This window comes from Cinclus cinclus, chromosome Z, assembly GCF_963662255.1.
Source record: "Cinclus cinclus chromosome Z, bCinCin1.1, whole genome shotgun sequence".
Taxonomy (NCBI): domain Eukaryota; kingdom Metazoa; phylum Chordata; class Aves; order Passeriformes; family Cinclidae; genus Cinclus; species Cinclus cinclus.
In genome coordinates this window covers 32947317-32958501 of record NC_085084.1, presented here as the reverse complement: position 1 = coordinate 32958501, position 11185 = coordinate 32947317, and the positions used below count along the sequence as shown (strand labels likewise).

Genomic DNA, 11185 nt, shown 5'->3' with positions numbered 1-11185 from the left:
ACCTGTATCCAAGCCAAACTGTCTTTTGTTTTCCTTTCCTTTTTAAGGAAGAAGAGTATTTTTTTTATCCAGGACCTGCACTAAGTCTTTCCATCCTTTGCTGAGCTGTGTCCCAGAGCAAACCCTTCACATGGCTGGTAACCCAGCTGCTAAAACTTGCAGGAACAGCCCATTCGTGACACACCCGGCACCTATATCCCAAAACCTAAACTTTCCTGTATCCCGTGCAGCGGGAGCTGTAGTCAGCAACCTCCAGAGTCCAACATTAAATCCCACCAGCCCAACAGGAGGAGAGGAGGGCTGTGGCAGACCCGTTTAGCACTGCGGGGAGGGCAGTGGTGCAGCATGTGGTGAAACAAAGGTTGTCTCCAAACCACAGAGAAATAAACAAGATAGATGGGAACTTAAGGTTCCACCACAGAGTCCCCTCGGAGGGGAAGGCTGACTTGTTCCCGTGCGGAGTCTTTCTGGTCCGGGCTGAGTCCCTCCAGGGGGGGTTAGGTCACTGTTTAGCCCGGGCAAACACCGCTAGCGTCGCTGAGCCTTCCGCGCTGCAGAAAGGCCCGCATCCCACAGAGAAACGGCACCACTCCGTGCTTTTGGTGGTGGGAAGGAAAACAGCAAGCGAAAAAAAAGAAAAAACATTCATTCCCGTGATATATTCCTGCCTCAGCTTTGCAGCCGCCCCGCGCTGCCCGCATTACGGGAAACACCAGCTCCCTTTCTCGTAAGGTGAGCAGAGCGCCGCGTCAGACAGAGCCGCTCCGCGAGGGGAGGAGGGGGGGTGGGGGGCGGAGGGGGGCAGGCCGAGCACTTCCTGCTCATCGTTACACAGCACTTTTCCAGCCTTCCTGGGGCTTCCTTTCTTCCGCCGCTGCTGCCGGTTCTCCCGGCAGCCGGCAGGGACGCACTCTCCCCTGCCGGCCGGGGCTGCGCAGCCCGGCCCGCTCGCCTCAGCCACCGCCCCTCAGCAGGGCCCCCCGGCGGCGCCGTGGGCGGGGGCGCGGGGGGAGCGGGAGGCGGGGCTGGACTTGCGCATGCGCGGCGCGGCGCGGCGCTGGGCATAAAAGGGCGGCTGGGGCTGCGCGCGTGAAGCGCTGGGGCGGCGGAGGCCAGGGAGGGGAGCGAGCCGAGCGCGGGGACGAAGCCCTTGGTCTCTTGTCTTTACACCACCCGCTCTCCTTTCCCAGCCGTCGCCGCCATGGTGAAGATCGTGGGCAGCCTGGTGAGTTCGATAGGCGGGGCGGCCATGTCTTCGCCTTGAGAGGAGCGGGCGGCGGGACGAGCATCACTCCCCGGCGGGCGGGCGAACGGGGAGTGAACGCTGCTGAGGGCAGCTTGGCAGGCGGGGAACCCTGCTCGGGTTGCCCCGGGCTCCCGAGAGGCCTTGGCCTGCCCGAGATGGCGGGTGAGAGCCCGTGTGCTGCCCGGGCAGGCGGAGCCTGCTTCAGCCATGCGGCGGGAGCGGGGAAGCCGCGGAGGGCTCGGTCAGAGCAGAGGGAGGGAACAAATAAACTGCGCGACCTGAGGCTTCGGGGAGTCGGGACGAGCAGGGAGGTGATGCAGTTTCATGTTATGGCAGGTTGTCGGTCACCGCACTCTAAAGTCTTGAGGAAAAGGTTTCGTTTCTCAAGCGGATAGCAGGGTACTACAGCGACAGGAGGAGAGAACAGTCTTAAGCTTCGTCAGGGCAGATTTAGATTGGACTAAAATTTAGGAGGAATTTCCTAAAAGACAGGGTGATTAGGCGTTGGAATGGGCTTCTCAGGGAGATGGTTGAGTCACCGTCCCCGCAAATGTTTAAAGAGGAACTGGAGCTCTCACACTGAGTGCCATGGTGTGGTGTTGGGTCACAGGCTGGACCCGATGATCCCGGATGTCTTTTCCAGCCTAACTGATTTTGTGATACAGTACCCTAGTTTAGCAGTCCCTATTGGCCTTATCTACTTCTAGTGTGTAGGTGACCAGGTGGCTTGCTTATAGAGTTTGGCCTAAATTCTGTTGCATTTCTGGGCAGGACATCATGGAAAAGTTCAGCCATTCGGGACTTGAAAGGAACTGCTAGAGCCCGTTCCCCATACTTAATCAGCGGGAGTTGCTGGCATAAGAAGTATTTCGCTTGTTATGGTGCTGTCTGACATATTCACAGCCCTAATGCAGCACATCACTGTTTGGATGATTCTGTGAATACAAACAAACACGTCTGTGGCTCTGAGATACAGAGTAGTAATAAAGCCTAGACCAACACATGGAGAATACCCTGCTGGTGATGAAATAGCATGTGGTCTTGTGCACGGCAGCTGATGTGGTTGATAGATAACAACAGAGTATTTGTTAGTTAGCTGTAACTTAAGAACCCAAGTCTCAAAAAATATTCTCCAAAAATATACTCCATGCAAGCTTAGCAAGCTCTTCATTTCAAGAAAAATCCACTTAGGCTAGTCTCACCTTTTCAACTTGAAATTTGGTGCAGGTGTCAGTTTGATCTTGTTTTGGGATATCTGCAAGTAATGCTGTGTGGGCATCCTGTAAGGGCCCAAAAAGTCACTCAGTAAGGTCTCTAACAGGGTTTACAACTGTTCTTGTACTCTGAGTTAGACAGAGGGGAGAAATGCCAACAAGATATTCTCAAGAGGTCAAAACAACAAAAAATATTTTACTGGCAACTTTAGAAAATCTGGGAATTTTGGCAAAAGGTTTAGTGCAACATTCAGTCAAGGTAAGACACTTCTCAAAGTGTTAACTTAGCCCTTTCCACTTAGCCAACTCTAAGACTGTTAATTTCAAGTGACTCCAGAATTCTGAGAAGGAGTTAGAAGAATTCCAAGAACAGACAGAAAAGACATTAAAAAGGGCACATAGTATCTACTAGCTGCTGAGTCCCAGCTGTGTTCAGCAGATAGAAATTCCAAGAGGAGGTAGGGTCAAGACATACACTAGCAGCCTGTTTGGCCTTAAATACTTCTTGCCTCCAGGGTGCCCATGATTGGTGGATATTGTGTGTCTGGGATACAGGCTCTAGGGATGGGGGCATGCAGTAGTGCACTGCATCACCAGAGCAAGGCCTGACCTGCTCCTTCCCCCCCACATTTGCACCCCCAAAATGTTTTGGAACCTCAGTCTTTCCAGTCTCTCACACATCCAAGTTTGTTTCTGCCCTGTGCTCTTCTACAGTCAGTTCACTTTATGAACTAAAGGCCTGTCAGACATCTCCCACTGGACCTCAAAAGTGTTGACATCTGATACATAAATATAAATATACATAAATATACAAACTAACACTTGCCACCACAACTCAAAAGCTGGTGAATGCAGGAAGCTCCTTAAGATGAATGAAATGCCTTGCCATTGAAATCCTGGAGAGAGAATACTGTGTGAATGCAACCTGGAATTGTTGTTCTGCTTTACATCTCTTCCCCCTTCTCTGTTTATGGTAGCACAGGAGGGGCAAACTTCTGGTGTAAGGTTCGAGGTTTTTATTACACGCAGGAACAGATTAAACATGGCAAGTCAAACCTGGCTCTGGAGGAAGAGCCTGTTCTAAGTTAGCTAGACTTCCACTATCCTCATAGCTATGAACATTGATTGATTGCTGTAGTTAAATTGTAGTTAAGGCATACTTTTATTACTCATGCATGGGGAGTGTGGGCTCAACAGTCATGCTGACAACAGCATTTTAATATCAGTGACATCCAGAGAATTCAAGCACAGTGCATCTGGGATTTGTGGATTAGCTCCAGTTTTCAATAAAACAGGTTTGTGTTCTTCTCTGATACAAAGTGGAAAACCCATTCTTGTGCTGTCTGCAAGAGTTTCTATGAGTGAGAGCTAGCTAGATGTGGTACTTCACCCTACACACCTCTTCAGAAACAGACTAGTTTCTGAAGAATTGCTGCTTTCAGGGTGCTTGACTGTTCCCTCTGTACTACCTACTGTAGCACAGCACAGAAGGAGCAGTATTTTGGTTGTTTTGTAGTGGCCTTGAGATGAGTAACTAGTGTAACTTGTAAGAAGGTTTGGCTATGGGACATACTGCCTTTTATAGCCAAAGCTAAAGGGGCATATAAACTTAAAGCTGGTGCTGCCAAAGCTTTCCTCCTCATTCTAGCTGCCTCTCTTGTTATTTGAGTTAAAGAAAATGCTGAAAAATTGCAGCTTTTGCTATAAGTGATAATTTTAGAAGTGGTGTGTGCTAGGGAGTTTAGGCAGTTGAACCTTTGGTCTGTTTATGCTAGCTTCTGTATTTAAAAATCCCCAGTAAATTGCATGACTGGGCAAGTTCAAGGGTGACTTGATATGTGTTGAAAATAATGTTTACAACCAAGCTTTAACCAAATCTGCCAGATAGTGTGGACCTATATTATGTATTGCTGAGAGCAGCAGACTCCTTTCAGCACCATTTGTGGCCAGCAGCCTCTGTTTTGAAACACTGCCTGGTGCTGAGAACCTTTGAGGCCCTAGAGGCTTTCATTACTGGAGCTTCTTACTTCACCTTTTGGAACAGATGGCTGCTACCAATGTGTTTGCTGAGGGTAGCATGCCCTTTTCTGCTGGACAGAAATACAAGTAAAATGACGTCTTGTGTGTGCTCAGGGAGGTTATAGTTAAATAATTAAGAAAGAAAGAAAAAAAAACACCACCACAAACCAATATTGACCAGCGTGTTAGCTGAGGTTTCTCCAGTGAGCTGCTACCTGAAGAAAATGCTGTTTAACAAAGCTGTGAGAGCCTCTCTAAGTGTGACAGAATAGTCTTGTGATGGGAGGTTCCCCTTTCGGTAACACAGATTATTTAGATTTTTATTAAAAAGCTTGTCACTTTACATTTAATATGAAAGACAACTAGTGAAGTCAGTTGGACAGGTCAAGCAGTTTGTTTTTTGTTTTGTTCCTGCTACTGTCTTCCTTCCTCCAGGGAAATTGAGCCCACTAGAAAAGCTTACATAACTTCTCACTAGTTTGGTATTTTTTTTTAACTTGCAGGTTAACTTCTTTGGACCCATCTTCTCTTTTCACTGCAGCAATTTTGGATGATAGTAGAGATGATTTGCAGGGTAACACCTGATTTATAGTCAGGACCAGGTCACCAGTGGTGAATGGTATATGTGACCAGCTGTAATTATGCCATCCCACTTTCCCTTTGTTCTGTGCAATAGCAAACCTAAGGTGTGTGGTATGTATGATGAAAGCATTCCATGGCTGGGCTTCCTTTTGCAGAATACAGTAATTATGAAGCTACAAATTATACATGGGGGTTAAAAGAGGATGGTCTAACTGGCAGCTGCTGGAAGTGGAATCAATAGTGTGGTGATGTTACAGTGCAGAGTTCTGAGAAGCTATACCAAATATTAGCAGTAGGATTTCAAGGCCCTAAGGAGTGAGGATTGACTGAGGAATTTGTGGTATAAGTACTGGGAGGGAGCTGGGAAGGAGTGAGCATGGATTGCTGTGTACAGGGACATTAAACATTTTTTGTGGGAATAGGTGCAGGAATGCATACTGTGTTAGTACAGGAGTAGGGGAATGTAGGGAGACGGGAAAACTTAACTGTTCCTATCTCTTTCAAAATGAGAGTAGGTGCTGTGGAGTGTTACTACTGGTCTTGTAGCAGAGTAGACTGACTGTCCAAGATGCAAGGGTGGAAAAACCAATATGTATGTGGTGTCTCTGAAGAGCTATGTGAGGAGGGAAAACCTCAGTTTACAGGGAGATATAATACTGAGTGTATTTGAAGTTATAGGGTGCTCTTAAGCGTTACACATAGGATTATACTTACATAAGAATGCTCATGCAGGATCTCTGCTTGTTTGTTAAATATATTCATGTCCAGTTTGATTTTTGGCTCCCCACCTGCATGACATTCTTTAGCTTACTGGAGTTGAGCCGCAATTTATTGTGGCTGATTGCAGAAGCAGGTATAAATTAGTTAAGTCCTGCACTGCAAAACCAACCCCTGTGCATGTCTGGCAGTAACCATACTGCTTTCAGTCAGCTGTTGCCGACAGGACTCCAGTGCTTTGCTCCATTAAGCTGGGGGGACTGAAGCAGTTATCTTTTGAAGTTTATCCTAGCAGCTCTCCTGAAGTTTGATTGCCAAGACAACAAAGTTGAAAAATGAGGTGGCTTGTAGTTTCTTTGACAAAGACAGTGTCAGGAAGTAGGTGATCAGCACATTCTGCTTCTGCCTGAGGTATTTGCTAGCATGCAAGTATTTTTTGCTTTTAATGTCTTTCAGTTCTATTAAAGCATTCACTTTTTGACGAGTAAAAATGAGTAATGGCATGTAAGGCTGTTTAGTTCCAAGAAATATTGTCCAGAGATTATTTGTGTGACTAAGTGCAGTACACAGACTTGAAGACTCTGAATAAGTATTGGGTGTTTACTTGTGTAGTCTGTATGTGCAGCATTGCTTTGGCTAATGATGTCAAATGTGGGTTCATTTGGCAGAATAACTATCCTATGAGGTTGTCTTTAAAAGCATGCTTTAGAGTAAAACACACAGTATCATTTTAATGTTAACCATTGTTTGGAAAAGTCACCAGAGTGGAGGCATGTTAAAAGGTTTGTATCTGTCCTTTTCAAATTCTGCAGAGGAAAGTCTGTCCCAGAGGAAAATGAAAGTCTTAATGCCAAGACAGAAATGAGAATATGGATTAGAAAAAACTCTAAGGATCCTATTTTGGGGATAACACAGCTGTCAGAGTTTAGCATCATAACTAGAGAATTTCTTGCTTATTTCCACAATTCAGGGAGTTTGACTGAGCATTGTGCTTGTTTTCTAATTGGTGAGTCATAAGACACTGACTGCTGCTAGCACCAGTGGAAGCAATTCATACTGAAGCAGTTGCATGATGATACAAAATTACCCAGTTAAGTGTTTAACTGGGTTAAGTGTTTAACATTGCCATAATGATTAGTGTTAGGTCTGAGAGCAAGCCAGCACTTGGATTAGTCTTATATCATTTAGAAAAGGAGGGGGGAAATCATCAGTGTGTTTAATTTTATTTTGTTGTAGGTTGAATTTGAGGCAGAACTGAAATCTGCTGGTGGGAAGCTTATAGTAGTTGATTTCTCTGCCACATGGTGTGGACCATGCAAGATGATCAAGCCCTTTTTCCACGTAAGTAGTTTTTCTGGATTTATTTCTGTATTAAATTGTATATAAATGTTTGTGTTGTTTTGCAATTATGTGGAAGAAAATTCCTTTGGCCTTATGTCATTGCTGGCATTTTCTGGAAAAGTGAGAAGTTGCAGAAGTATCTATTTTTAAGACTATCAAGTGAAATAGAAGCTGTGTCAATGGTCTGTTTCTGGGAACTAATACGAAGTTTAGTTTTTCCCCTGCATTTGTCCTGTTACAAGGCATCTCAGTTGTATTCCATCAAGTGGTGGGATACAGAGAGGAAACAATGTTTATCCTGCTGTACATGGTTAATGTAACTTCTCCAGCTGTATTTAGGTGACTGTGTTGTCTCCTGAGAAGGTACCAGAAGTTGTATCACCTTTTGGTGATTAGCTGAAGGCTGCAAGAGAAGGCCTTCTACTTATGACTTGGGATATTTGAGTCCTTCTGGGGAGAACATGTTTCCAGACTCCTCCAGAAACAGCTGGCAGCAGAACAGAATATTTTTGCTCTGGTAGTAAAATAGCTGCTTCAAGATAACAAAGCACGTTTCACTAGCAATTTAAGCAATGCCAGCCTTTCAGTTGATAGGCATGCATCTTTTCAGGAAGCTTTCCTGGAACGCTGTAACTGCATAGCTCTTTATATTTCTTTCTAGAGTTTGTGTGAGAAGTATGACAATGTGGTGTTCATAGAAATCGATGTGGATGATGCCCAGGTAAGGTCTGAGATGGTGCTGAGAGGGGACAGCTAAGGACTTGCATACAAATAAAAGACAAGAATTTAAAATGTCTTCATACATACTGAGACAAAACAAGAGTTGACTTCAACTTAAAATTGAAACATGGGGATTTAGCTGGAAAGAATGATTTTTCTTTTCAGGGAACACCTGAATAGAACAACCTGCCTTGGTTATCAGCACACTTGAAGTCCTATGGCAGGATATGGTCAGATAACTTGGAAGCACTGACCCTTTACTTTGGGAGGGAGCATTAGTCTAAAGTCTTAAGTTATTTGATGCAGTATTCCTTGAACCTAATGGTTCACAACCTACTGATCTGTCTGGTCCCTCCACAGCTCTTGGCACTGTTTCCTCTTTCATTAAGAATGCAATTAGGTCTTGAATTAAGTGCAATAAAATGTCTGCTGTATTGCAGTTTCAGCGTTGTCAAATTGGTACTTGAAAAATACCACATGGAAGCCCAAGAGTTGCCATAGGACTCTTGAGTCTTACAAGCAGGCATCTGCTTTGATGCAGAAGTCTGTTGGTTTTTTTCCAAACACAGAGTACAGGTTAAAGTTTTTGCTATTGCGTGAACTAAATGTTGAAGAAGGGATCTTTAAGGCTTACTTCAGGGAGATGTTAACACTGCACTGTTTTTGCTAGGGATGGACTAGCAGAAGCACCTTTGCTTTATCTTGAGCAGTAATGGCTTTATCCTGTCACCTGAACAGGGGTTAGCTAGAGTGGGTTCTATATATAACGTTCTTAAGAATATGCCCAGTTGAAGATGGTTTTTTTTTGACTCTTCCAGGATGTTGCTTCGCACTGTGATGTGAAGTGCATGCCAACCTTCCAGTTCTACAAGGATGGAAAGAAGGTAGGCTCTGACTTTTTGGAACTGGAGCAGGCAAGCTAAACACTTGAAAGAAGATTGGGAGTGTTGGACTACTTAGTCTGCTTTCTCTTGATTGTCTCTCTGGTACCACTAGCATTAAGGCACTCCTGAGAGCAAGCAAGTTCATCTTAGTACCGAGCAAATGTAACCAGCAGTTAATAGGTGATGCAAACTGTGTTGTTCACAGGTAGTGAACTGAGTTACAGGTCAATCTTACAGATGGTTTCCTCAGATAGTGGGGTGAGATGTCTGTGTTAAGATAGGTCTATCTGCCTGGCACCCTGGTTTTTACTTGGACAGTGTTTGTTATCTGGATGCAGCTTGTGTTCAAGCAGAGACATGACTATAGGTGTCTGTGGAATCCCACCCAGACACAAGTCTCTAACCTGGTTGAGGTCATATACAACAGACAACTTGTTTAGTTTATTTCACAGGGAGGCTGTATAACCTTTGAAATGGTGGTCCTGTCCCTGTAAGAGGACTGAATAAACAACTTGTCTGCTCTGCCAAGAGATGGATGAGATGGGACACAGACTGTGCTCTGACAGCACAGTGGGCTGCCTGTGCAGGGTAGTTTGAGCAGTTGTCTGCCTGAACTTGCTGAGCTGAATGTGTTGTCTTAGGCTTTTAGTTTGCTAAGTATGCTGAAGGTAGGCTTTTCTAAAGGAAAACAATGTTTGGGTGTAAGTTTGATGGCTGAAGGTGATGAAATTGCACCTTGGATAGTTGAGTGTCACATGTAGAGTGACTTTCAGTTCAGTATGGGGTCAGTGTGAGCCTTCGACGGTTCTGTTAGGGTAAACTTCTGCCACTTCATTATGTTACTGGAAGAATTGTGATTGCAGTGTGACAGTCAGTGTGTGGCTTTTTGTATCAAGCAATCAGTTTCATGTCCTGTAGTGTAGTCTGCTCTGTACCTTGCACCCCTGTAGATACAGGAGGACAGAGTTGCTGTTCTTGAGACAACAGATGTATGCTGCCTCTATCTTTCTGTCCTGTAAGTTACAAGAACAGTTCTCAAGGGAGAAGCCAGGCACAGGGGTAGGTCGTTTGAACAGTCCTTCCAGAATTTGATTGGTAGGGTCCTGACCAACTCAAGATGACTTTGAGCTGCCTCTGATATATGGGAACCTTCAGAGTCTCTTCAAGTGCCTTTTTGAGTCTTAGACAATATTGATTCAGGATCAGTGGTAGTATGGAAGTGAATTTTGATAGTCTCTTGTCTCAACTTTTGCATGAGTTGAATTGAGAGGGAAATAAATACATGAACATCTGCAAAATACTCACTGTTTTGAGGGTGGGAAAAGTTTTTGTTTTTAGCAGAGTTGAATGGGCATGTGTGTGACTGGATGCTATGCAACTAATGTTAAGAAGCATTGAATGCAAGAGTTCTAAAAACCAATCTCTCTTTACAGGTGCAGGAGTTCTCTGGGGCCAATAAAGAGAAGCTGGAAGAGACCATTAAAAGTCTAGTCTAATCTCCAACCATTAAGACATTGAGGCATGAGTGCTTTGGCTAAATTACAGCCTGCAACTTTTCTACTTAAAAATAAAAACCCTAAACAAGCTAGCTAGATTAAATGGTGCAAACTATGTTCTTGGTCCATGTATAAGAGTACAATAAAGTATAAACTCTTCACTTTTGGATATTGCTGTGTGTTTAACAGAAATATTAAGAATTTCAGGAGAGTGTCAAGTTTTGCTGTGTTAAAGGAGTACTGTCTATATGCAAAGACTTGTCAAAGGCAACCTCATGTACTGTTGGTTCAGGATCTGTGACAGTTGCTTTAGGAGAAGTCTGCTGCCACCCCACTCAGATGGTAGTCACCAGGCTATAATAATCTGGTTTACAAATACAGAAAGAGGAGTTGGAGAAAAGAGGGTGGTCACTGAGTAGGATAGTGCTTTCTTTTGTTACATCTGTTTATTAAATTACTTTTTTAATGTTTCAAGCTGCATTTCAGGCTTCAAAACTTAAGACTTGCCCTTCCAGATCATAATGCCAATCCTACCATGGAAGTGCAAGGTAGGACTTGGATTTGCTGCCTTTTTGCCTTTCCAGTTTGACTTGCCATTGGTGTGTGTACCTTCTGGTTCTATTAGTAAAAAAGTGTGTTTGGTTTGAGTTGGGCTGCTTTGTTCCTAGGCAATAATCTGGAACAAATGACTGAAGAAGTAAAATTGGTAATGTCTTAAGGTAAAGAGAATTTTAGATTTATATACTCTTGTAATTTTCATTTGATTGCACTGTTGCACTCTTAGAACACGTTTGACACTGTTGGACAGCAAACTGAACTCTGTGGTGTTCCGATGCTGAATCAGGCTGTCTAGATAAATGCTGACCTGCCAGCCTTTATATACCTGCCATTGACCTACTGTTGGCTCTATAACCAAGGGGAACTGTGTTTTTTTCCCACTGTATCAAAATGGCTTCCTTGCTGGCT

The 11185-nt window shown here is 44.4% G+C and overlaps 1 protein-coding gene across 1 annotated transcript; it reads left to right on the top strand.

The window, feature by feature from the left end:
* Positions 1-1072: 1072 nt before the first annotated feature.
* Positions 1073-10380, top strand: LOC134056633 (thioredoxin). Its single transcript, XM_062513483.1, has 5 exons — positions 1073-1225; positions 7015-7119; positions 7781-7840; positions 8658-8723; positions 10157-10380. Exons 1-5 carry the CDS (start codon positions 1202-1204, stop codon positions 10217-10219), a joined length of 318 nt encoding a protein of 105 aa, XP_062369467.1. The 5' UTR covers positions 1073-1201; the 3' UTR covers positions 10220-10380.
* Positions 10381-11185: the final 805 nt, after the last annotated feature.

Excerpts from the sequence above, each read along its gene's own strand:
- LOC134056633 (XM_062513483.1), top strand. The coding sequence starts at position 1,202 with ATGGTGAAGATCGTGGGCAGCCTG. Across the intron at positions 1,226-7,014 it reads TGAAGATCGTGGGCAGCCTG|GTTGAATTTGAGGCAGAACT; the intron begins GTGAGTTCGATA and ends ATTTTGTTGTAG. Across the intron at positions 7,120-7,780 it reads TGATCAAGCCCTTTTTCCAC|AGTTTGTGTGAGAAGTATGA; the intron begins GTAAGTAGTTTT and ends ATTTCTTTCTAG.